Consider the following 27755-nt stretch of genomic DNA (forward strand, 5'->3'; position numbering starts at 1 on the left):
CTCTCTGATGGTTTTAAAAGCATGTCCATAAATTCTTTGCTACTTCTCCCTTTAAGTGTGAGCTGGACTTAATGATTTGCTTCTAATGAAGAGAATATGGTGGAAGTAACGGTAGGTCATCTTCAATATTAGGTTATAAAAGACCATAGCTTCCAGTTTGGGTGCAATCTCTCTCTTGCATCACTTGTTCTGAGGCAACACATGAAATGAGAGGCCCTATGGAGAGGTCGATGTGACAAAGTTTCCTGTCAACAGTTATGTGACTTTGAAAATAGAACCTCTATCTTCATTAAGTCTTCAGAAACTTTAGTCTTGGCCAAGAGTTTGACTGAAATCTCGTGAGAAACCTTGAGCAGAAATATCCAGATTCCTGATCCTCAGAAACCATGTGAGATAGGAAATGTTTGTTGTTTTAAACTGCTAAGTTGGTTACGCAGCAATAGATAACCTCTACACTCTCTACGCAGCTCCCTCCTCTCTGGTACTGTGCCCTGTAAATTCCAGTCATCTTGCTCTGTCTTCTCTTCTCAACTCAGCTAGTCTGCAGGGTTCTGTTTGGATTTCTCCTCCCTGTGCTGAAGCTTGTAGACTGCCTCCAGGTAGTAAGCTGGGGAAATTGTAATGATCACCTATTTGCTTCCCTTCTCTCATCGTCACAGTCCTAGGCTCCCGTTGTCCAATATCTGAAAACCACTGTTTTTTACATTTTGTCTCTTTTCCTAATTGCTTAAGATGAGAGTTAAATCTGGTTCCTGTTACTCTATCATGGCCAGAACTAGCTTAAGTCTTGATTTCGATTTAGATGTGAGTGCTACTGGGAGTTGATATCCTCCTGCAACTCAGTGAAAGGGTTCTTTGTATTTTCTTAAGATTTTAATGTTTTTTGGAGAGGAAAGGACTTGAGATTAGCTTTACATTGTGAGAGGCTTAGGGCCAATGAGTGAAGAGAATGAGGAAGGGCTGAAGGCCTCAAAGCAAACTTTCTACACAGAGAAGCATGGGTTATAAAATGCAACATGTGAGCACCTGGGTATAAGAACAGTTGGTTCCACTTACTCTGATGCTTTGTCACTTACCTCCACCCCATAAAAGCAGTGCTTGGTTGATGCTAGCTACCATCTGGTGACATATGTAGTGACCTGTCTTAACCAACATATTTTTCCCAGCTGCTCTTTTCTTCCTCTAAGGTTGGTAATGCACACACATGTCACAGTCTTGCCTTTTCTCCTCTATTTCACCACTTACATTTTACTTAATTCCAAATCAGGCTAGTTCTTTTTTTTACATACATACATAATCAAACCCATTTTAACTGATGCTCTTATTTGCACCTCTAAGTCTCCTTTACATAAGCACAAAATCTTCACACAGTCATTTCTCTCTTACGCTTATTCTCTCTGTAAGCCAGATAAATCATGCTGATAGTAACTGATCATCAACAGATCTAGACTTGTAATTCTGGGTCAAGGAATTGGAATAAAACACCATACAGAAATCAATATCTATCATCTTCTAAAGCATCTTAGAGAATTTCCATATGCATTTGGTATATAAATCATTGTATTAGGGTGATGTAAAAAAGGTATATAAAAGAAATCATTCCTACCTTTTCAAAAAATTGATAGTCTAGTATAAGAAATATGTACATGAGTCATTACAACCCAAATGATTTATGAAAGCCTTTGAAAATATATAAATAAATTATAACAGTATTTCAAATAGGAGAAAGAGTAGAGATAGTTGGGAATTAGGCAAACTTTTCTGTAACAATCAATAGTAACCTCTACTGTAAGGGATTGGAATGGGTTAATGGCTATATATAGCAGGGGAAAAAAAGGGAAAGATGGGAACTTACATAGGCAACCTGTGCTTTTACGTATATTTAATCGTATGGCTCATCTAGTTTTAAGGAATCACAAATGTATTCCAATAAATACATACAATGTAATATGCATTCCTTCTACAGTTTTATATTTTTGTTGACATTCTTGTTAAAATTACATGAGAAACATTTTATTTAACACTCAAATCCTTGTGGAGGTGTTTCATTGAAACTAACCTTCTGTGTTAAAAATGTGCTTTATCTCTTAAAAATAAACTGCCTCTGATTTCTTATCTAGTTTTAACTCTGTATAGTTGAGTCCCATAAAAAGGAGGCTGTAGGCTCCTAAGTAACCCAGATACTTCCTGAGTGTCTAGAAACCCACACCCACCCTAGTTACTCCAGTTTTAGAGATTTTACAAGACAAGGTTTGGAGACAGACACACCTAGAGTGTCTTTATGTTTGTTTTTAATCTCTGGACAACTCAAAGGAAGTATTCTAGTACCCATCTTATTCAAACAATGGCTTTCCTTTGAAATAAGATCATCTGCCTCCCTCAAAGGCGTACTAGTCACCTTTGACACTAGCAACAGAAGGGAAAACAACAAAGGATGTGGGGAACCAACCTCAGTGCTGGAATTTTTAAAAACTGATTTGCATTAACTCTTATTTCTAGGTGTCTGGCCTAGTTCAGAGGAGGCAAACGGCAGGTTAGATCAATCACCCTTGAGTCTGATGTGAAAAGTTTGATGTGGCCAAGAAAGAGGTGCAGAGAGGGGGTAGGTACTAGGAAGAGCTGCAAGAGAGAAAGCAAGAATATTTAAGGTTGAATTGCGCCCCAAAGACAAAACATAGTAAAAACATATATTTTAACGGAAAAAAAAAAAGGCAAAATAATCTCACTTGGCCTGAGATCTTTAGAATACAGTATTTAATGCCGGTCTCTTTAATCTCACCCTCATTAGGAGTGTGTGTGTGCATGAGTAAGAGAGAGAGAGAGAGAAACTGAGAGCACTGATGAATGGGAAGCCGGAAAGATAAGGTGGGATAAGGGGCTCTGAAATGTCAGGGTGTCTACTGTCCTGGGAACTTTTGAAGCACACTCCATGACGAATTACATTATCTCCAAGCTTAGAAAATTCCCAGAGACAAAGATGGGAAGAAAAATCAAAGGTCTTTGGTAAATGGGGCCGCTGCTTTGTGCTCAAGTGTGCACTAAGTTTGGCTTTTGTGTGATGTGTGGATGCGGGGAGAACTCCACTGAAGGAGGAACCCGAGTAAAGGGGTGAGCTGGGGAGGGGACGGCCCTTCTACCTGCACACACCTCAGCAGGGAGGAGGGGGTGCCGCGTTAGGATGCAAATCCGGCCTCCCAGAGTGGCCAATCAGGAGTCAGGTGAGGGAATTTGGTTCCCCACCCCACCCCAACCGGGCTTGTGAGCACGTGTGCGGTGTTCTGGGACCTTTGTCCCGCAAAGCCTCGCTTGGCGGGCACCCTTTGGTCCCTTTTTCTTGTCGGATCCGCTTGAATCTTCTCCACACCCCACCTCACGAATCGTGCCTTCCCCTCATCCCCTTACAAATTCCCTCCCGCGCCGCTGCGGGTAGGAGCCTGGAGCCCTCCGGTCCCGAGGACGGTGCGGAGCTTGGCACGCCCGGCTGCTGGGACAGTGGCACCAGCCCCTGGCAGTTTCGCGCGGGTGCAGGCGGCGAGCCTCTGCTCGGACACCGCGGCGCTCCTGCCCGCGCGGGGCAGTCCTCCGCCTGTCCCGAAGCAGCGCTGCCTGTCTTGCGCCGGTCGGCTCTCGGCTGACTGTGGGGCTGTCCTGAGGGGCTCCGGAAACTCCTGCGACGTCCAGAACACAGAAAATAGACTCATCACCTAATTCGCCAGGGAGCCGGAGCGCTGCGGGGCCGCGGCGCTGCCTGCCCCCGCTCCTCCCCACCCCCACCCCCACCCGTGCTCCAGCAGCCTCTCGGAGTCACACAGCAACCCCCCCCGCCCCCGGCAGACAAAGGGCCTGGGCAAACTCGCCGCCCGGCCTCCTTGCGCTCCGGGAGGCGGCGGCGGCGACGGCGGCGCTGGCGGCGGCGGCTGCGACCGCGGTGGATCGCGCAAGGAGGCGCGCGCGGGGCCGGGAGCGCGGTATGGGGAAGAGCCGCGAGATGCGCCTGACTCACATCTGCTGCCTCCTCTACCAGCTGGGGGTTCTGTCGAATGGGATCGTTTCAGGTAAGTTCTTCCGTGTCTTTGGGCTTGCTTTCCACCTTCCCCAGCGGAGACCGGGCACGCACGGGTCGGCAGGGCTGGCGCAGCTGTGCGCCGTGAGCAGGGCTCCACGGGTAGCAATAAAAACCGGCGTGCGGTTGCGGGTGAGAGGGTCACGCTCCTGACCGAAGCGCACTTCTCGCGGCCTCATTTCAACAACGTGAAATGCTTAGTTTTCCTCTCCCGAGAGTAATAATATCTGCAAAGGTACGTTTACAGCACCTGGAGGAAAATTGGGACGTAAAGAAATTGATAGCTCAGCCTTGCTCTGGCAGATACTTAAGGAAATCATTTAATTGTGCTGGAGTCTTTGCACCGGTTTTCTTTTCTACAGCTAAGTGCTGTCACCAAACTTTGCAGCCCCACTCTTCCCCTCCCCCTGCCCCGATAATCATACTTTTATTTTGAAAGTGCTGGGGTCTGTAATCTGATCGCTAGGCTTCAGGGGTTGCGAGAGTTTCAGGGGCTAGACGGGTGGTCTCCAGCGCGTTACCCGTGAGCCCTGTGTGCGGAGTGTGTGCCCGGGGACGCTTTTGCTACTGGAATCGCGGCACCTTAAGCCCCGCACTTCTCTGTCTGCCCCGCCCGCAGGGCTGCAGTTCGCCCCCGACCGCGAGGAGTGGGAAGTCGTGTTTCCTGCACTCTGGCGCCGGGAGCCGGTGGACGCGGTCGGCGGCAGCGGGGGCAGCGCGGACCCAGGCTGGGTACGCGGCGCCACGGGCGGCGGAGGCGCCCGGGCTCAGGCAGCCGGCAGCTCCCGCGAGGTGCGCTCCGTGGCCCCGGCGCCGCCCCAGGAGCCCGCGGAAGGCCGGTCAGAGCCCCGGCCCCGACCCCCGCCGCCGGAGGGCGAAGAGGACGAGGAGCTCGAATCGCAGGAGGTGCCGCGGGGATCCAGCGGGGCTGCCGCCCTGTCCCCGGGCGCCCCGGCCTCGTGGCAGCCGCCGCCGCCGCCCCCATCTCCGCCCCCAGCGCAGCAAGCAGAGCCGGACGGCGACGAGGTACTGCTGCGGATCCCGACCTTCTCCCGGGACCTGTACCTGCTGCTCCGGAGAGACGGCCGCTTCCTGGCGCCGCGCTTCGCGGTGGAACAGCGGCCGAGTCCAGGCCCGGGCCCCACGCGGGCAGCCGCCGCCCCGCGCCCTCCGTCGCCACCCGACGCCTCCTGCTTCTACACCGGGGCTGTGCTTCGGCACCCCGGCTCGCTGGCCTCTTTCAGCACCTGCGGAGGTGGCCTGGTAAGCGCCTTTCCTTCCCCAGCTCTCCTCTTCCCCCTGCCACCCCTCCCTCTCCCCCTCGTAGACCAGACTGATTTGCCTGCACCTCATCCCCTTAAGAAGTGCGCCCTGACCTTGGCCCTAGTCTGCACCCCCCAGGAGTCTCTACCGTGTACCTCCCATGCAACATCTCCAGGGCAGTCAGAGAATCTGAAGGCTACTTGGATGGATTAATAGCCTTCTGCTAGATGGTCATAAGTTTCTTCAAAACACTAGGTAAAAGTGTCTCCTTGCAACTCTTCCCACTGGTTTTATTTCTGCTTTTCAAAATAAGCCCACCACGTGGTGTCTTTTTAGGAGACTGGAAGACAACCAGTCTGCTCCCTGCTGAATCTCCTCCTTGTTTGCCCCTCACCCCCAGTTTCTCATCTATTATCTCATAGTTTTTTTCATGTCCCACTTCAAAGTTGTCAGAACAGTCCTCTAGGGAGTTACGTTCTGACAGCTGTCTGGAATTTAAACACATCCACGCTCACACGGGACACCTGTTCACTGTTCCTGTGAGAAACGAGTGGAGAAGGAGTTAACTCAAAGGCTGCGAGCAGTTGACTAATGGATGACATGAGAATCCAGTCAGTACTTGAAGGGTTATGGTTCTATGATTTAACATTTCTTTTCTAAGGTTTACATTTTATTTGGCAAAAGTTTCTTTTCTTTTCTCCACTCCATGGAGGAAGATAGCAGGGATGAGAGCCTGGCTAAGAGGCCTGTTGGAGCTAGAAAGTAAAAGCCATTTGCCCTGTCTGAATAATAGAGATCATCATTCCATTTCCCCTCCTGTCTTTTGACCCAGGGTTTGGGATAATTGTTGCCTCCTGTAAGTTGACCTTTACTTTGTGGTAAAGTATGCATAACATAAAATTTACAATTTTGACCATTTTTATATGTCCAGTCAGTGGTGTTAAGTACATTCACATTGTTGTGTAGCCATCATCACTGTGGACTTTACTGTTGGTTTAAGGCAAAACCCACAAAATATTGTAAACACGCACGTGATTTGTGACTTCATTTTGATATTCCAAGTGAGCCATTGATGAAATCCACAAGGACTTGACTGAAAGCGACCTGTTCATTTGGAGAAAAATCCAATAGTAATGGACAGCATAAAATATCAGCACAATCAAAGGCACCCAAAACCATGAAATGGAAAAAGATGGTTAAAAATCCAAACAAAATGAAATTGGAAATTTTTATCTATACCCTTCTAAGATCCCCTAGTCAAATGATGTAAAATGCTGCACAGGGCTGTATTTTACCAGATGCTCATAATGATGAATATTCAAATATGGTCATTTTTAGCCATGAGTGAAAAAAAAATGGCATGGAAAATTTACATGAAAAGCTTTTAAAAATGTTTTTTGTGGAACTGATGTTTGAACACTTCACTGGGGGAAACATTTTGTGGGGATTTCATTGTCCACGGGTTTTTGGCCGGGGATTAAATAATTACATATAGAAAGTTGCTGGTGCGGTAGAAGCAATAGGGGATAAAGCATTTCACTGTGTTGAAATGTGGGCTTTCGGTCAGATTTTCCAAATGAGCTATGCCTTCTCTCCATACTTAAAGGAGCAAAGTTAGAATTATGAGTAAGTTTTTCATAGACTGAATAGGAGTTTGACATACCTCCCTGTTTATCATGTTGGACTTTTACTCACTTTTCCTATTAGCCACATATGTATGTGTTCTGAACTGGGAAGTCTTTGTTATTGAGGAAAACTGACATTGCTAGCAATACAGTGTAGCAGTCAGACTTTGAGTAAAAAGTTAGGCAAATAGCCAAGAAGGGTGGGTTTGTTACTCCAGACTCTGTCATGCCAGCCCTTTCCCTTATGAGGGTGGATTAGGAAAGGGAAAGCATAATTTGTTATCTGAGCTCTGACATTGGCCTGTTCCCTGCTGATTGACAAGTCCCTTTCCTCTCTGGGATCCAGTTTTCATAAGTAAAATGAGAGAATCTGATGACTTACTTAAAATTGGATGATAGAATGAAAATTTTGTTGGATGCCAAATATATTCTAGAGCCTGCATTAGGGGCTCACAGATTAGAAGAACATCATATACAAGTAGATACAACACAGGTGGTCATGAAACAGTGACATACCAGCATGTTAAATCAAATGTTATGCCCGAGGTTAACTCACACGCTTGGGGAGTTGGGGAAGGCTTCCCAAGTCAGAGTTTCAGTGGATTTTGAAGCATGGGGAGCCTTTCTCCAGGCAAGAAAGGGCTGGGAGTGTTACAGATAGAAGGAAGAGACTGAGTGGAGATGAGAAAATGCAGAGCCTAACAAGGGAATGAAAAAAAAAGTTTCTTCCCACGAGGCCAGAAGGTGCAATAAGGGGAAGTGATCCTAAACTGTCTGGTGAGATCAGACCTCAAAAGCCTTGTCTGCCTGAGTACGGGCTTTTTCTGTTTAACTGTTGATTATCGAAGGATTGCGTTCTTGTTTTTCTCTATTTAAATTCTGTGATCCAGTAATTCTAATGTGAGGCATCATGATGTCTTTATATGAAGGTGCATTCTTTATAAATTGCAACTCCTTTAGTTTGCAACAGTGTTTTCTTCTCAATTAGTAAAAGCTTTCTGACTGTCAGTTGCACAGGAAAGAGTAGATTACAAAGGTCACCTTCCCTTTCCCTCTCTCAGTAGCAAGTTTTACTCACTTGTGCCTGAACTCCTCAACACCTTTTGAATTATTACATATTTGAAAGGTTCTAAAAGTCTCTATCAAAGGAAATAGATCATCAGTTATCAAGTATTGCAAAGTGGTGAACATTTGTTAAGACTGGCCAATTCATTCTCCAGATATCAATCTAACTTGTGCTGTGAAGGGAAAAGTGATTGAATGGAGATTTTGGTTACAGGTTCTGGTGCTGCCTCTTCAAAGTACTTAATCTTTCTGGATCTTATTTCCCTTATTTGTAAAATGAACAAGTTGTATTTGTATATCTAGCAATTAATGTATGAAGTGTCCTCACTATTTTCCCTTATTAGTCTCTAATACTGAAAAATAATTGAGATCTAATGGGCACATAAGTAATATTCAGAAATTAAGCATTTATTGAACGACTCCTTTGAGCAAGGCATTTTGTAGGTACAGAGAACCCAGAAAGGAGATGAGAAAGCCGTGGTATGTTTCAAGGAGTTCCCAACCTGGCTTGCCAGTCACAAATATAAATAGGGACATAAAATAGGTTGTGTTACGTACAGATGTAGGAATGTCCCAAGTGCTATGATGATACTCTCTTGTTCATCTCTTCATTTCCAGAACATGGTAAGATATCTAGTTTTTAGTAGGCACCCAGTAAAAATCACTGAATAAAATATTACACATATAGTACGTTATTCTGTTTTAAATAGTAATCTCTAAAAAATTAAAGTACAAAAAAGCAACAAATTAAATTCCACGAAAGAGTGAAACAGTCATGTTTGCTCAAAATTAACACTTTTTAAAAAAAAGCACAACTAAACACTGGGCCAGGATAAACTAGATCAGTACATTCCTTGCCTGTGATTCTCTTTAGATTGATGATTACTGGCTATCAGTAATATCTAGATTATTTTTCCAGGATGATAAAGAGTAACTACTAAGACTTACTTAAACTTAGAGTTTTATAATTTAGAGTTTTATATAGTAGTTATGCTGATTAGCTCTTGATGCAAAATCTGCAACCTTGTGTAAATTCCATTTTGTTTTGTTTTGTTTTTTCAATTTACTTCCTTATGTGAATCAAAGTATTTGGTACCATGGGAAGTTTTGAACACTTAAATATTTGGGGCATCCCTTTTGGACAGGGAACTTTATCAAGTACCAGTATGGAAATAGGAGAGGAGGGTATGAGGACAGGGAAAAGGTAGTACATACCTAGGAGAACTGGAGTAGAAGTGGAATCAACATCCAAATGAAAAAAGATTGCAGATTAACGGCACACATCCAGCTGCTTTGTTCAAGCCAAATCTTAGGAATGACAGAAAAGATATTCTAAATAAATCTAAAGCAGTATTCTAAAAGAATGCCATCAGTACATCAGACATTTTGAGTATCTTCTGAAAGACGGCAGACAGTTTGGATTGGATTAATGGAAAACATATAGACATTAGAGAACATGTGTGATTGGAGGCAGCTATGGCAGAGGTGCTACTGCACTTGCAGAGAAAGAGAGGGCCATGAGCACAAGGGGCCCTTGAATAACAGCACTGTTGGTTTTGTCTGCTGTCCAGTTGTGCCAGGTAGCAGAGGCCAAATGTGTGTCCCTAGGCAAGAGCAGAGAGAATAGTGGTAGAGCTTTTCCGGACATGTGGGTGACACCAGAGGATAGAGAGTCTCCACTCTCAAAAGTTGAGCCATTGGCTTCCTGCATACAGTAGGTGGTCCCACTTGTGCCTCCAAATAACTAGAGGAGAGCTGGTCACAACAGATAGGTGAGTAGGAAACCAACAAAAAGAGATGAGCTGACACCTAAGAATATCACACTGTTAAGAAAACAAACCATATAAAAGAGAGTCATCAAACTGGTTGATTAAAACCATGAAGCAAAAATCTTACTAGATTAAATAGAATACTTTAACTGAAAAATAAGAGTAGATATATATTCATGGAAAAAAACCAGGACAGCTGCTGTCTGTAAAAAATGATTAGATACAATGGAACTCACATTATATGATCATTAGAATTAAAAACTCCATAGATGAACTGGTAAGTAAATTTGTGACCTAGAAGGCAAACCCAGAAATTGTCCCAGAATAGAACATAAAGGACAAATGGATGCAAAATACGAAAGAAAAGTTGTGAGCCATGAATCATAGATCTAGATGGTCCAAATTTCTTTAATGGGAGTTAATTTAAAAAAATAAGTTAAAGGAGAGAGTTTTAAAAATGCATGCAAATGAACCCTAAACATATGATTCTAATATACATCACCAAAATATACATTCATTAGCCAAGCTTTGGATGTGAGGCCAGATACTACACCTTTGAGTGTAGGTCAGATAACTCGTGCTCCAGGTGAGCCTTACTCACGATGCACCAAGATCAATTTCCAATATAGGTTTCTGTATTTGGAATAAAATTTAAAAGACAAATGCAAGGCAATTTATGTGTAGAATCCTGGACTTTTAAAACTTACAAATCTTGTACGGTTGTTTCATCCCAAATAAAATTACAGCACTTTTTTTTTTTTAGCAACTTAATCTTTCTCAAGTTTTTCCAGAGTTTTCATAGAAACAAAGACATCTTTTGCACTATATTTCACTTGCATTAATATTTAGGTTTGATTAAATTATGTAATTACAAAATATTGTGAACATATGTTCAAGCAAATATAGCTGATTCTTGGTGAACATACAGGCTGACTGGTGGAAGTAATTGTGTGCAACAAGACAAGAGGGGAACCTAAGCTCAGTGAGTGTTGGGCATACTGCATGCCTCAGTGATCATGTTTTCTGGATGGCGTGGAGAGTGTTATTTAATTCAGTGATTTGAGATGAATTGGTTGATGGAACCAGTGTTGGTTAGGTAGAGGTTAAAGAGATGTTTTTTTGTATCAGAATCAAATTTGCCCCATAAATAAAGGAAGACGCACACCTTCAGACTGAAAGACCAACCACTAAACAGAGAGTAGCATAAGGAAAGAGAGACCCAAACCTAGACTCATTGTGGCAGAATATTAGAAAATCAAAGATAAAGAGAGAATCCTACATGTTTAATAAAGGAAAGATTATCTACAATAAAATGAGTGTCAGATTGATATTAGAGATTGAATCAGTAATACCAGATGCTAGGGGGTCATGAGTTGATAGCCTCAGATTTCTGATGAAATGTGATTTTGAATCCTAGATTCAGCCAAATTACCATTCAGACCTAAAGGCAGAATAAAATCATTTTCAAAATTCCAAGGACTCAGACTTTACCACACAGAACCTCCAAAACGTTATGCAATGAAAATCTTCCTCCAGCAGCCTTTCCCCAGTTATTGCTCAGTATTCCTTCCTAGAGTTGGCCAGGGTTATTAGTTTCTAGCGTGTGAGCTAGAGGTAATTGATGCATAAACAAATAAAATGCATTAAGAGCTTTTAAAAGCCACATTATTTACACACACACACACACACACACACACTGATGTGTGAGATTATCACATATGAGTACATAAAGAGAATCCCCTTTCTGTTTTGGTACTTCCATTTTATCTGATTGCAAAAATGTGGCATAATTTCCTTAATCAGTTTGGTGTGGATGTACGTTTAATGGATTCCAGTATTTTCCTGTTATGAACAGTGCTAAATGAATAAGACTCTGTAGATACGTCGTTTTGCCTATGTCATGCCCTTGTCAAAGGGCATATGTATTGGTAATTTGGGGGCAATATTGCCTGATTGTACCCCATGGAGGTGTGCCACTTTACACTCTCAGGTCAGCAGAGAAACAGAGTATGTCTTTCAGCTATGCTGTCACCAATATAGGTATTATTAAAAATTTTGATCTTTGTAAAATCTAATGGGCAAGAAATGTTATCTCAAAGTAGTTTTAATTTACATTTTTTTTTGATATTAATGGTGAGACTGACTATCTTTTCATATTTTTATTCTCATTTCCTTTCCTGTAAACTTTCTGTTCATTTCTTCTACTCATTTTTCTATTAGGTGTTTGGTCTTTTTCATTTCTCATTCCAGTGCTCTTTTTCTATGAGTATATTATTTATTTATTTTTAATTAAATTAATTAATTAATTAAATTTTTGGCTGGGTTGGGTCTTTGTTGCTGCACGCAGGCTTTCTCTAGTTGCGGTGAGCGGGGGGCTACTCTTCGTTGTGGTGCGTGGGCTTCTCATTGCAGTGGCTTCTCTTGTTGCAGAGGACGGGCTCTAGGCGCACGGGCTTCAGTAGTTGTGGCACACAGGCTCAGTAGTTGTGGCTCAAGAGCTCTAGAGTGCAGGCTTAGTAGTTGTGGTGCATGGGCTTAGCTGCTCCACGGCATGTGGGATCTTCTCGGACCAGGGCTTGAACCTGTGTCCCCTGCATTGGCAGGCAGATTCTCAACCACTGCGCCAACCAGGGAAGTGCCTTTCTATGAGTATTTTAAAAAGATAAATGTTAATAACAAAATCATACAAGCTGAGTATAGAGAGTTTAGAAAATACATAAAATAAGTCATCTGTAATCTTAACATCCATAGATAAGCACTGTTAACTTTCTTGTGGATATGCTGTGAAGGAAATATAAATATCGAATAAACACAATTTTTTCAAATGTATTAGGAAACTAGGGAAAATTTTTTCTCAATCATCACTTTTGGTTCATAGATTGGCACAGATTGTGCAGATTAATAATATCTGGTGGGCACGCTTGGGGAACACTTAACCTTATACATTGTAGGGGAGTAAATTGGGTAGAGCCTCTTGTGTGGTATGTATTTAAATTTTAAACATGCTTACTTTTCAGCAATTCTGCTTGTAGGTATCAATATTAGAGGAATATTCACATACGAGCAAAAGATTTATGTATAAGCCTATTCATCGCAGCATTGTTTTCAAGAGCAGAGCACTCTAAGAATTCATCAGTAGTGGGCTAGTTACATCTATATACTGTGCCGAATACCCAGAGAACAAAAGGGTAAATAGTCCTTGCTTCAAGGTCCTTACAGTTTTTAAGGAAACTTCTCTTTGCCTCAACTTGTCCTACCTGTCTTTTTCACGGTTCGATTTAGTTAAGTGTTCAGTGTTTCCTTATCAACTTTAAGTGCAAATCTCCTTAAACCATCCATGGTTTTCCTGTTTAAAAGTTAGAACGGCACGGATGATTATGTTCCTGCTGACAGTGACACATGGAAGAAGTTTCTGTACTTAGAGTGGCCAATATGCAGATACTCCAGTCTTTTTTTTAAGGAAGTGATATAGTGAATTCTAGTAAAAAGAATCATCATGCTGATGGAAAAAGCTATATTATACAGTAAAAGTTAATAACCCCTTTAATCATGTATTAATCTATGTCTTAGTGTCCTCCCGAGAGACTTCAGGCATGGACCAATTTTGTGAGAAGAAATTTTGTTTATTTAATAATATTTATTTGATAATATTTAATATTAATATATACTTAGAAGTTTATTAGGTGAATCATAAAAATAGTATACCTTTTTAAATTCAGGAAATTCTGTATAGCAGTCTTAAAACATTTTTTATGCAGCAGTAAAAGAGAGCACATTTTTATTGAGTTCATGCACAATTGAATGTTTCCGCTTAATTACAATTACATTTTTACCCAGATGGTTTTATGGCTTTGTGTTTGCAAAATAAAGAATAATCAGAGGAGTTCCAGGTTCCTGATAGATGGGAAGTGTATTGAGTTAGGGAAGTAATCGACGTATTTTAAAGCACCTTTAAAGCACCGAGAGAACCAGTAGTCCCCCTTGGGTTATGATTTGGTGGCGGGGGATGAGGTGGGTGAGGGGGTGTTCCTGAAGGGGAATTTTAAGATTCCCGCAGCCAAGTGAGGACCATAATTTGATGCAGAGTGCACTTAGGGTGCAGCCATAGTGAGCACATCATCTTGTCTCCATCTCTTCTTTATTCTAATGCCAAGCCCTAGACTGAGAGAAGTGAGAAAATGGGAACTCAGCCATTTCAATGCTACCCAGATATTCATACAGAATTATTGCATGGTGGTGTTAAGAAGGCCCTTGGGGATTAGATAGTTTAGTACTTGCCTTTTCCAGCTGATTTCATTTCATAATTAACATCCATATATTTGCAATACATTATTAGCTGTTTAGGCTTTAACGCAGGTGGTCAGGGAATGGAGCTGATGAGCCAGTTTCAGCATTATTTAAACAGCTCCTGCCTTCGTTTTGCTTTCCAATTAAAATTATCAGACCTAAACATTTTTTTTTCCTTCACAAACATATGAAGATGTTTCGCCCCAGATTTTTCCTCTTCCCTCTGCCTGGCTTCACCTAAAATGTATGACCACTTTCTGCAGTGAACCCACACCATCGGCTTTTGGATCATGCTTCTTGATGCCCTGTTTTTTAAAGTCTGGTGTGCAAACACCTGTATCAAAATCACGGCAGTGGGGGTGAGGTAGTGGGAGCTGGGAATTCTCCATTTAAAATGGGAATCCCAGATTGAGCCTCAAAACTAAGAAGTGTATTTCAGAAGAATCCAAGGTCATTCCTGTGCAAGCTCAGGTTTGAGGGCAGCCACTCTAGTGGCTCCGAAAACTCCAGAGCTCAGGATCTTTAAGGACTGGATTTGCATCCATCAAACTTCATATCCTATGTGTCTTGAATGAATTTTAATACTGTCTTTCAGCTCCAACTATACTAAACTTGGATACCTCCTGTCCTTACCTTTAACATCTTTCCAGGAACCCACTCAGATGCCACTGAGCTAGAAAGGATTTTATGAATTTCAATTATTCAACAGGCTATAAATGTGAACTAGTTGGGAGATGATATAATGGGACCTTAATGCCAGTATGAATGTTTTCCTACTCTTTAGGTGAAAAAGTATACAAAAGTCGAAACTTGCTTCCCATTCTAGAATTTGGAAGTAAATAGAGATGAATTATTTCAAATTGTCATCAACAGTTTTATGGGTAATATAGCAGGAGACTTACTCCAGCTGTTTCATGATAGTTACTGTAGTAAAATAAAATTTATCAGAAATAAAGGAAGAAACATACCTTCAGATTGTAAAGGGCCTACCATACCACCAAGTTTAGATGTGGCTAAGTGAAGACTGAGGCACATTGTAGAGGCATATTAGAAAATAAGTGAGAAAATTAGAAACTCTTTGTGTGAGAGATTATCTACACCGGAATGGCAGAGCAGTGTGGTCAGGTTAAGAGGACTTTGGAGATGCATGAGAATTAAATGGTGAGCTATCTCAAATGGCAGAAATAACCTAACAAGGCTTATCTACTCATTCATATTGCAAGAATTTGTATGTTAAGAGTCCTGTAAAGCTCATTAGGGTTAACAGTCAAAAAACATTAACATGCTAAGAGGAGTGGCCAGGCAGATAATTATATCAGCTAATCTGATTAGTGCAAATTGTCTATCTCCATTATAATTTGGATTTGAATGCACGTAATAGCAACTAAAATGTGATAGGTACATTTCCATTATAAAAGTATTATATTACCAGCAAATATTTTAGTGTGCCCTGTTCATAGATAGGCAGTTCATTTATTGACAGAGGAACTTATGTATAGATAGCATAGGGTCTTCACAGTGTTGTCTGGTTGTGTGCTTACAGATAAATAGAACTTCAACAGTTTATTACAACAAAATAGAAAGTCTGAGTAATTTATTGTGGAAATAATGATTACGTATACACATACTTAGCAAAGTATGAGTAATTCATTGAGGAAATATCTGTCTTTTAAAATTTAATTATTTAGTGCTCCATTCTGTTTACTAATGTGGATAATTCCTGTGTCTCTGTAGATCTCCAGTTAGAATTTTGTCACTTCAAAATAGATGGTTCTAATTAGTAATGTTTAAAAGGCATTGAACTGGTATTTTACGATGAAAGTTCCTACGTAGAAATTTTTCTAAGTAGAACCTAATTATTTCTCATTAGTAAGATAGATTCAAGAATACGTCAAGCTGATTTTTCTAGGGTAAATCATTATTTAAAATGTGACAAATTGAAAAGGATACTGTGAATGATTTTTCCCCTAATATCTTTTTTTCTGGTATGATTTACATACCATACATTCACCCCAGTGTGCAATTCAATGATTTTTAGTATATTTACAGAACGGTGCAACCATCACCACAATTCAGTTTTAGAACATTTCCATCACCCCAAAGGGGTCCCTCACATCCATTTGCAATCATTCTGTTCCTACCCCCAGTCCCAGGCAACCATTCATCAACTTTCTCTTTTTATAGATTTACCTTTACATTTCATGTAAATGAAATCATATAAAATTTGGTCTTTTGTGTCTGGCATCTTAAACTTAGCATAATGTTTTTGAGGTTTGTCCATGTGGTAGCATGTGTCAATAGTACATTCTTTTTCTTGCTGAATAATAAGTCATTGTTTATTCATCCATCAGTTGATGGGCATTTGGACTGTTTCCACTTTTTTGCTGTTATGAATAATGCTAATATAAACATTTGTGTATAAGTCGTTGTGTAGATATATATTTTTATTCCTCTTGGGTAGATACCTAGGAGTGGAATTGCTAGGTGATATGGTAAATTTATGTTTAATATTTTAAGAAACTGCCAAATTCTTTTACAAAGTACTGCACCAGTTTACGTTCCCACCAGCAATTTATTAGGATTCCAGTTTCTCTACATCCTCATCAACGCTTGTTATTGTCTCTTTTTGATTAAAACTATTTTTGTGGCTGTGCCGCAGTATTTCATTGTGGTTTGAATTTACATTTCTTAATGACTATGTTGAGCATCTTTTCATGTCCCTTTTCATAGCCATTCATATATCATCTTTGGTGACATGTCTATTCAAATCTTTTGCCTATTTTAAATTAGGTTTTTTGTCTTTCTGCTATTTAGTTTTAAGAGTTCTTTGTATACTCTGAATGTAAATCCTTTGTCAGACATAGGATTTGCTAATGTTTTCTTCTAGTCTAGAGGTTTCTGTTCCTTTTCCTGATGGTATCTTTCAAAGACAATTTTTATAGATTTTGAAAAAATCCAATTTATTTTTTCCTTTTATGGAATGTGCTTTTGATGTTGTAACTAAGAAGAACTCTGTGTCTAACTCAAAGTCACATAGACTTCCTCTTATGTTATCTTCCATAATTATGGTTATTACATTTAGGTCTGTGATGTATTTTGAGTTAGTTTTTTGTGTATGGTGTGAGATAAGGGTTTGAATTAATCTCTTTGCATATGTATATCCAATTTTCTTTCAGCCCCTTTGCTGAAAAGACCATCCTTTCCTAATGAAATGCCATGGAACTTTTGTCAAAAGTCAACCATAAATATGAGTTTACTTTTGTACTATTAATGCTGTTTTTAAATCTATATGTTTATCCTTATGTTAGTACCATTCTGTCTTGATTTCGGAGGCTTTATAATTTTTTTTTTCTTTTTTTTTTATAATATATATTTTTACTTGGGGAAATTCAACTTTGATTTCCTCCTTCAAAGCTTTGTTGACTATTCTGGAACCTTTGCATTTCTGTATAAATTTTAGGACCAGATTATCAGTATCTGTGAAGAATTAGCTGGGACTTTGATAGGAATTGTGTTTAAAGATAAATTTTGGGAGAGTTTCTATCTTATAAACAATCCAGAAGATTTTTGTGCTATCTGGAAATTATTATTTCTAAAGCATTCATTAGGGGATATTTTTGAATACCCTGTTGACTAATCGACAAAATTAGCTACTGATGCCCCATATTATAGAGGACACGATTTAAAATTCATAATCTATGAGAACAAGTATTCAAAGCCACTCATTTGGAGTTATACAAGTAAAGTATACAAAATAGGAAGTTACAAAGATGTAGTGTCTTTGCAGGGTTAGGACATGAATCCACATATGAGACTCTAATTTTTTAAATGTTGTATTTAAGAGCTTCTTTTATTTAAAAAAATTTTTTCGTTTCCATTATGGTTTATCACAGGATATTGAATATAGTTCCCTGTACTATTACAGTAGGACCTTGTTGTTTATCCATTCTATATGTAATACTTTACATCTGTTAATCTCAAACTCCCAATTTACCCCCTACCCCCGCTGTTTCCCTTGGCAACCACAACTCTGTTCTCTATGCCTGTGAGTCTGTTTCTGTTTCATTAATAAGTCCATTTGTGTTATATTATAGATTCCACATATAAGTTATATCATACGATATTTGTCTTTGTCTGACTTCACTTAGTGTGATAATTTCTAAGTCCATCTATGTTGCTGCAAATGGCATTATTCCATTCTTTTTTATGACTGAGTAGTATTCCATTGTAAATATACACCACATCTTCTTTTTTAAAAATTTAATTTAATTTATTATTTTTTTATACAGCAGATTCTTATAAGATATCTATTTTATACATATTAGTGTATACATGTCAATCCCAATCTCCCAATTCATCCCACCACCACCCCCCACCACTTTCCCCCCTTGGTGTCCATACATTTGTTCTCTACATCTGTGTCTCTATTTCTGCCTTGCAAACCGGTTCATCTGTACCATTTTTCTAGATTCCACATATATGCGTTAATATGCGATATTTGTTTTTCTCCTTCTGACTAACTTCACTCTGTATGACTGTCTCTAGGTCCATCCACATCTCTACGAGTGACCCAATTTCGTTTCTTTTTATAGCTGAGTAATATTCCATTGTATATATGTGCCACATCTTCTTTATCTATTTATCTGTCGATGGGCATTTAGGTTGCTTCCATGACCTGGCTATTGTAAATAGTGCTGCAGTGAACATTGGGGTGCACGTGTCTTTTTGAATTATGTTTTTCTCTGGGTATATGCCCAGTAGTGAGATTGCTGGGTTGCATGGTAATTCTATTTTTAGTTTTTTAAGGAACCTCCATACTGTTCTCCATAGTGGCTGTATCAATTTACATTCCCACCAACAGTGCAAGAGGGTTGTCTTTTCTCCACACTCTCCAGCATTTGTTGTTTGTAGACTTTCTGATGATGCCCATTCTAACTGGTGTGAGGTGATATCTCATTGTAGTTTTGATTTGCATTTCTCTAATGATTAATGATGTTGAGCATTCTTTCATGTGTCTGTTGGCAATCTGTATATCTTCTTTGGAGAAATGTCTATTTAGGTCTTCTGCCCATTTTTTGATTGGGTTGTTCGTTTTTTTGTTATTGAGCTGCATGAGCTACTTGTAAATCTTCGAGATTAATCCTTTGTCAGTTGCTTCATTTGCAAATATTTTCTCCCATTCTGATGGTTGTCTTTTGGTCTTGTTTATGGTTTCCTTTGCTGTGCAAAAGCTTTTAAGTTTCATTAGGTCCCATTTGTTTATTTGTGTTTTTATTTCCATTTCTCTAGGAGCTGGGTCAAACAGAATCTTGCTGTGATTTATGTCATAGAGTGTTCTGCCTATGTTTTCCTCTAAGAGTTTGATAGTGTCTGGCCTTACACTTAGGTTTTTAATCCATTTTGAGTTTATTTTTGTTCATGGTGTCAGGGAGTGTTCTAATTTCATACTTTTACATGTATCTGTCCAATTTTCCCAGCACCACTTATTGAAGAGGCTGTCTTTCCTCCACTGTATATGCTTGCCTCCTTTATCAAAGATAAGGTGACCATATGTGCATGGGTTTATCTCTGGGCTTTCTATCCTGTTCCATTGATCTATATTTCTGTTTTTGTGCCAGTACCAAACTGTCTTGATTACTGTAGCTTTGTAATATAGTCTGAAGTCAGGGAGCCTGATTCCCCCAGCTCCATTTTTCGTTCTCAAGATGGCTTTGGCTATTCGGGGTCTTTTGTGTCTCCATACAAATTGTGAAATTTTTTGTTCTAGTTCTGTGAAAAATGCCAGTGGTAGTTTGATAGGGATTGCATTGAATCTGTAGATTGCTTTGGGTAGTAGAGTCATTTTCACAATGTTGATTCTTCTAATCCAAGAACATGGTATATCTCTCCATCTATTTGTATCATCTTTAATTCCTTTCATCAGTGTCTTATAATTTTCTGCATACAGGTCTTTTGTCTCCTTAGGTAGGTTTATTCCTAGATATTTTATTCTTTTTGTTGCAATGGTAAATGGGAGTGTTTTCTTAATTTCACTTTCAGATTTTTTGTCATTAGTGTATAGAAATGTAAGAGATTTCTGTGCATTAATTTTGTATCCTGCTACTTTACCAAATTCATTGATTAGCTCTAGGAGTTTTCTGGTAGCATCTTTAGGATTCTCTATGTATAGTATCATGTCATCTGCAAATAGTGACAGCTTTACTTCTTCTTTTCTGATTTGGATTCCTTTTATTTCTTTGTCTTCTCTGATTGCTGTGGCTAACACTTCCAAAACTATGTTGAATAATAGTGGTGGGAGTGGGCAACCTTGTCTTGTTCCTGATCTTAGTGGAAGTGGTTTCAGTTTTTCACCATTGAGGATGATGTTGGCTGTGGGTTTGTCATATATGGCCTTTATTATGTTGAGGAAAGTTCCCTCTAGGCCTACTTTCTGTAGGGCTTTTATCATAAATGGGTGTTGAATTTTGTCAAAAGCTTTCTCTGCATCTATTGAGATGATCATATGGTTTTTCTCCTTCAATTTGTTAATATGATGTATCACATTGATTGATTTGCGTATATTGAAGAATCCTTGCATTCCTGGAATAAACCCCACTTGATCATGGTGTATGATCCTTTTAATGTGCTGTTGGATTGTGTTTGCTAGTATTTTGTTGAGGATTTTTGCATCTATGTTCATCAGTGATATTGGCCTGTAGTTTTCTTTCTTTGTGACATCTTTGTCTGGTTTTGGTATCAGGGTGATGGTGGCCTCGTAGAATGAGTTGGGGAGTATTCATCCCTCTGCAATATTTTGGAAGAGTTTGAGAAGGATAGGTGTTAGCTCTTCTCTAAATGTTTGATAGAATTCTCCTGTGAAGCCATCTGGTCCTGGGCTTTTGTTTGTTGGAAGCTTTTTAATCACAGTTTCAATTTCAGTGCTTGTGATTGGTCTGTTCAAATTTTCTATTTCTTCCTGGTTCAGTCTCAGCAGGATGTGCATTTCTAAGAATTTGTCCATTTCTTCCAGGTTGTCTATTTTATTGGCGTAGAGTTACTTGTAGTAATCTCATGATCGTTTGTATTTCTGCAGTGTTAGTTACTTCTCCTTTTTCATTTCTACTTCTATTGATTTGAGTCTTCTTCCTTTTTTTCTTGATGAGTCTGGCTAATGGTTTATCAATTTTGTTTATCTTCTCAAAGAACCAGCTTTTAGTTTTATTGATCTTTGCTATTGTTTCCTTCATTTCTTTTTCATTTATTTCTGATCTGATATTTATGATTTCTTTCCTTCTGCTAACTTTGGGGTTTTTTTGTTCTTCTTTCTCTAATTGCTTTAGGTGCAAGGTTAGGTTGTTTATTTGAGATGTTTCCTGTTTCTTAAGGTAGGATTGTATTGCTCTAAACTTCCCTCTTAGAACTGCTTTTGCTGCATCCCATAGGTTTTGGGTCGTCGTGTCTCCATTTTCATTTGTTTCTAGGTATTTTTTGATTTCCCCTTTGATTTCTTCAGTGATCACTTCGTTATTAAGTAGTGTATTGTTTAGCCTCCATGTGTTTGTATTTTTTACAGATCTTTTCCATAATTGATATCTAGTCTCATAGCGTTGTGGTTGGAAAAGATACTTGATACGAATTCAATTTTCTTAAATTTACCAGGGCTTGATTTATGACCCAAGATATGATTTATCCTGGAGAATGTTCCATGAGCACTTGAGAAAAATGTGTATTCTGTTGTTTTTGGGTGGAATGTCCTATAAATATCAATTAAGTACATCTTGTTTAATGTATCATTTAAAGCTTGTGTTTCCTTATTTATTTTCATTTTGGATGATCTGTCCATTGGTGAAAGTGGGGTGGTAAAATCCCCTACTATGATTGTGTTGCTGTCGATTTCCCCTTTTATGGCTGTTAGTATTTGCCTTATGTATTGAGGTGCTCCTATGTTGGGTGCATAAATATTTACAGTTGTTATACCTTCCTCTTGGATCGATCCCTTGATCATTATATAGTGTCCTTCTTTGTCTCTTGTAATAGTCTTTATTTTAAAGTCTATTTTGTCTGATATGAGAATTGCTACTCCAGCTTTCTTTTGATTTCCATTTGCATGGAATATCTTTTTCCTTCCCCTCACTTTCAGTCTGTATGTGTCCCTAGGTCTGAAGTGGGTCTCTTGTCGACAGCATATATATGGGTCTTGTTTTTGTATCCATTCAGCCAGTCTGTGTCTTTTGGTGGGAGCATTTAATCCATTTACATTTAAGGTAATTATCGATATGTATGTTCCTATTCCCATTTTTTTAAATGTTTTGGGTTTGTTATTGTAGGTGTTTTCCTTCTCTTGTGTTTCTTGCCTAGAGAAGTTCCTTTAGCATTTGTTGTAAAGCTGGTTTGGTGGTGCTGAACTCTCTCAGCTTTTGCTTGTCTGTAAAGGTTTTAATTTCTCCATCAAATCTGAATGAGATCCTTGCTGGGTAGATTAGTCTTGGTTGTAGGTTTTTCTCCTTCATCACTTTAAGTATATCCTGCCACTCCCTTCTGGCTTGCAGAGTTTCTGCTGAAAGATCAGCTGTTAACCTTATGGGGATTCCCTTATGTGTTATTTGCTGTTTATCCCTTGCTGCTTTTAATATGTTTTCTTTATATTTAATTTTTGACAGTTTGATTAATATGTGTCTTAGCGTGTTTCTCCTTGGATTTATCCTGTATTGGACTCTCTGTGCCTCCAGGACTTGATTAACTATTTCCTTTCCCATATTAGGGAAGTTTTCAACTATAATCTCTTCAAATATTTTCTCAGTCCCTTTCTTTTTCTCTTCTTCTTCTGGGACCCCTATAATTCGAATGCTGGTGCGTTTTATGTTGTCCCAGAGGTCTCTGAGACTGTCCTCTGTTCTTTTCATTCTTTTTTCTTTATTCTGCTGTGCAGTAGTTATTTCCACCATTTTATCTTCCAGGTCACTTATCCTTTCTTCTGCCTCAGTTATTCTGCTATTGATCCCATCTAGAGTATTTTTAATTTCATTTATTGTGTTTTTCATCGTTGCTTGATTCCTCTTTAGTTCTTCTGCGTCCTTGTTAAATGTTTCTTGCATTTTGTCTATTCTATTTCCAAGATTTTGGATCATCCTTACTATCATTATTCTGAATTCTTTTTCAGGTAGACTGCCTATTTCCTCTTCATTTGTTAGGTCTGGTGTGTTTTGACCCTGCTCCTTCATCTGCTGTGTGTTTTTCTGTCGTCTCATTTTGCTTATCTTACTGTGTTTGGGGTCTCCTTTTCACAGGGTGCAGGTTCGTAGTTCCCATTGTTTTTGGTATCTGTCCCCAGTGGCTAAGGTTGGTTCAGTGGGTTGTGTAGGCTTCCTGGTGGAGGGGACTAGTGCCTGTGTTCTGGTGGATGAGGTTGGATCTTGTCTTTCTGGTGGGCACGTCCACATCTGGTGGTGTGTTATGGGGTGTCTCTGGCCTTATTATGATTTTAGGCAGCCTCTCTGCTAATGGATGGGGCTTTGTTCCTGTCTTGCTAGTTGTTTGGCATAGGGTGTCCAGCACTGTAGCTTGCTGGTCATTGAGTGAAGCTGGGTCTTGATGTTGAGAGGGAGATCTCTGAGAGATTTTTGCTGTTTGGTATTACGTGGAGCTGGGAGGTCTCTTGTGGACCAGTGTCCTGAAGTTGGCTCTCCCACCTCAGAGGCACAGCCCTGATGCCTGGCTGGAGCACCAAGAGCCTTTCATCCACACGGCTCAGAGTAAAAGGGAGAAAAAATAGAAAGAAAGAAAGAAAGGAAGAGGATATAATATAGTGAAGTAAAATAAAGCTATTATAAAGCCGAGCTATACAGACAAAATCTCACCCAGAAGCATATACATATACACTCACAAAAAAAGGAAAAGGGGAAAAATTAATATCTCCTGCTCCCAGAGTCCACCTCCTGAATTTGGGATGATTCGCTGTCTATTCAGGTATTCAACAGATGCAGGCACATCACGTTGTTTGTGGAGCTTTAATCCGCTGCTTCTGAGGCTGCTGGGAGAGATTTCCCCTTCTCTTCCCTGTTCGCACAGCTCCTGGGGTTCAGCTTTGGATTTGGACCCGCCTCTGCGTGTAGGTCGCCTGAGGGCGTCCGTTCCCCGCCCAGACAGGACGGGGTTAAAGGAGCAGCTGCTTCGGGGGCTCTGGCTCACCCAGGCCGCGGGGAGGGAGGGGTACAGAGGAGGCGGGGCGAGCCTGCGGCGGCAGAGTCCAGTGTGACATTGCAGCAGCCTGAGACGCACCGTGTGTTCTCCCGGGAAAGTTGTCCCCGGATCACGGGACCCTGGCAGTGGCCGGCTGCACCGGCTCCCGGGAGGGGCGGTGTGGAGAGTGACCTGTGCTTGCACACAGGCTTCTTGGTGGTGGCAGCAGCAGCCTTAGCGTCTCATGCCCGTCTCTGGGGCCTGTGCTGATCGCCGCGGCTCGCGCCCGTCTCTGGAGTTCGTTTAGGCGGCGCTCTGAATCCCCTCTCCTTGCGTGCCGCGAAACAAAGAGGCAAGAAAAAGCCTCTTGCCTCTTCGGCAGCTGCAGACTTTTTCCCGGACTCCCTCCCGGTCTCCCTCCCAGCTAGCTGTGGCGCACTAACCCCTTCAGGCTGTGTTCACGCCGCCAACCCCAGTCCTCTCCCTGCGATCCGACCGAAGCCCGAGCCTCAGCTCCCAGCCCCGCCCGCCCCGGCGGGTGAGCAGACAAGCCTCTCGGGCTGGTGAGTGCTGGTCGGCACCGATCCTCCGTGCGGGAATCTCTCCGCTTTGCCCTCTGCACCCCTGTTGCTGCACTCTCCTCCGTGGCTCCGGAGCTTCCCCCCTCTGCCACCCGCAGTCTCTGCCCGCAAAGGGCCTTCCTAGTGTGTGGAAACCTTTCCTCCTTCACGGCTCCCTCCCACTGGTGCAGGTCCCATCCCTATTCTTTTGTCTCTGTTATTTCTTTTTTCTTTTGCCCTACCCAAGTACGTGGGGAGTTTCTTGCCTTTTGGGAGGTCTGACGTTTTCTGCCAGCGTTCAGTGGGTGTTCTGTAGGAGCAGGTCCACGTGTAGATGTATTTCTAATGTATCTGTGGGAAGGAAGGTGATCTCCGCGTCTTACTCTTCCGCCATCTTCTCTACCTCCTCCATTTCTGTTTGTTTGTTCTTTAATTCTTCTTGGTCTTTGTTAAACACTTCTTGCATCTTCTCGATCTTTGCCTCCATTGTTTTTCCGAGGTCCTGGATCATCTTCTCTATCATTATTGTGAATTTTTTTTCTGGAAGGTTGCCTGTCTCCACTTCATTTAGTTGTTTTTTTGAGGTTTTATCTTGTTCCATCATCTGGTGCATAGTCCTCTGCCTTTTCATTTTATCTGTCTTTCTGTGAGTGTGGTTTTCATTCCACAGGTTGCAGGATTGTAGTTCTTCTTGCTTCTGCTCTCTGCTTTCTGGTGGATGAGGCTGTCTCTACACCACATCTCCTTTATCCATTCCTCTGTCGATAGACATTTAGGTTGCCGGCATGTCTTGGCTATTGTAAATAGTGCTGCTGTGAACGCTGGGGTGCGTGTATCTTTTTGAATTATTTTTTTGTCCAGATATATGCCCAGGAGTGGGATTGCTGGATCATATGTTAACTCTATTTTTAGTTTTCTGAGGAATGTTTATACCCTTTTCCATAGTGTCTGCACCAATTTACATTCCTGCAAACAGTGTAGGAGGATTCCCTTCTCTCCACACCCTCTTCAGCATTTATTTGTAGACTTTTTAATGATGGCCAGTCTGACCAGTGAGAGGTGCTACCTCATTGTAGTTTTGACTTGCATCTCTCTAATGATTAGCGACATTGAGCATCTTTTCATTGCGTTTTGGCCATGTGTACATCTTTTTTGGAAGAATGTCTATTTAGGTCTTCTGCCCATTTTTCCATTGGGTCGTTTGTTTTTTTGGTATTGAGTTATATGAGCTGTTTGTATATTTTGGAAATTAAGCCCTTGTTAGTTATATTTTTTGCAAATATTTTCTCCCAGTCCATAAGTTGTCTTTTCAGTTTGTTAATGTTTTCCTTTGCTGTGCCAAAGCTTAGAAGTTTGATTAGGTCCCATTTGTTTATTTTTGCTTTTATTTCTATTGCCTTGGGAGGCTAACCTAGGAAAACATTGGTACGATTTATGTCAGAGAATGTTTTGCCTGTGTTCTCTTCTAGGAGTTTTATGGTGTCATGTCTTATATTTACATCTTTAAGTCATTTTGAATTTATTTTTGTGTATGGTGTGAGGGTGTCAGACTCTGGTATTGTTTCATATATCCCACTGCTGTGAAAAAGACCAAAGTTGTTAGGTTCTGGGTTCAAATCAAGTAAATAAATACAAACAAACAAAATCCAAATCAACCTTTTCAGGAAGTAGATTTTAGTCACGGACTTTCAGAGTTATTCTCTAAATGTAAACCTGTATACAAATAATTGTGTGTGTTTATTTAAACAGAGCCAAGAGTTGTAAAATTGTACCTTTTTTGCTTAATATCTCTATTTTTATTTTTATATTTTTTATTGAAGTATAGTTGATTTATAGTGCATTAGTTTCAGGTGTACAGCAAAGTGATTCAGTGATTCTTTTTCAGATTCTTTTCCATTATAGTTTATGACAAGATATTGAATATAGTTCCCTGTGCTATACAGTAGGTCTTACTGTATATAAAATAGATGAACAACAAAGGTCATCTATTTTATATATAGTGGTTGTATCTTATTTTTTCTAAAATTGTACCTTTTTATTAAAAACCAAAGCAATAAGCTTTCTCTGGTATTGTGAGTTTGGAGAGATGCCTGGCAGCTATAGAAATCATGATTGGGAAAATGTTAGGGAAATAAAGGCCCTTAGACAGTTAATCTATTAGGTATTAATTTAATAATAATATAAAGAAGCCTAGTAAAAGATAGAAATACTGTATTTATTTAATTCCAGTAGATACGATTCCACATTTTTGCAACTCTTACATTAAGGGTTTGTTAAAACATTGACAGCATCTTAGGACTGATGAAGTTTGATATGAAAGCATATGTGAAATTGGTGTCACCTTAGGAAGTGAACATTTATGAAGACCTAGTTGCACTGTTGTCCCAGAACAACTTGGCTCAGAAAGTAAAAGGGAATGGTATCCAAATAGTTATATTTAAATCTTTGGTTTTGAATAATAATGTATGGACATATATACAGGAAAGCTTTATATTTTTTTAATGTGCTTAAATTTCTTCTGCTTAAATTGACTATAGGTCAGGATTAAACCAAATTTTCATCCCTGTAAATGTTATATTAATTCTGAACTTTAGGGAATAAAATGATGGCCCAAAAATTCTATCAGGAGAGATGGTTTGGAGTGGTCAGAGGAGAATGAACAAGACATACATAAAAATACCACTTGAAAGTTGTGTCCAAATCTTAGCTGGTAAAATGGTAAATTAAAGAAATACAGTATTTGATTACTAATTTAATTCCCATGATTGTTTATTTTGCATTTTCAGTTTCTATAGCTCATACTCCTTGTCAGGCCTCAAGAGTTTACATATCTCTGTGAGTTGACAGGACCTTCTTGTGAGGGGGATAGAGTCATGAAGGGGGTCAATGGGTGGAAAGATAAAAGAGGAGAAATAAATTCATTGATTCATATTTAGAGTGTGGTTTAAGATTAAGAATAGGGAAG

At 40.2% G+C, this 27755-nt stretch overlaps 1 protein-coding gene across 1 annotated transcript in view; it reads left to right on the forward strand.

The window, feature by feature from the left end:
• The first annotated feature begins 3970 nt into the window (after positions 1-3970).
• ADAMTS19 (ADAM metallopeptidase with thrombospondin type 1 motif 19) overlaps positions 3971-27755 on the forward strand; it is a 298785-nt gene continuing 275000 nt past the window's right edge. Inside the window, exons 1-2 of the mRNA XM_057540882.1 lie at positions 3971-4055; positions 4683-5326. Of these exons, the coding sequence (XP_057396865.1) occupies positions 3971-4055; positions 4683-5326 (729 nt within the window). The remainder of the gene's footprint in view (positions 4056-4682; positions 5327-27755) is intronic.

The sequence above is a fragment of the Balaenoptera acutorostrata genome, chromosome 2 (genome assembly GCF_949987535.1).
Source record: "Balaenoptera acutorostrata chromosome 2, mBalAcu1.1, whole genome shotgun sequence".
Lineage (NCBI taxonomy): Eukaryota > Metazoa > Chordata > Mammalia > Artiodactyla > Balaenopteridae > Balaenoptera > Balaenoptera acutorostrata.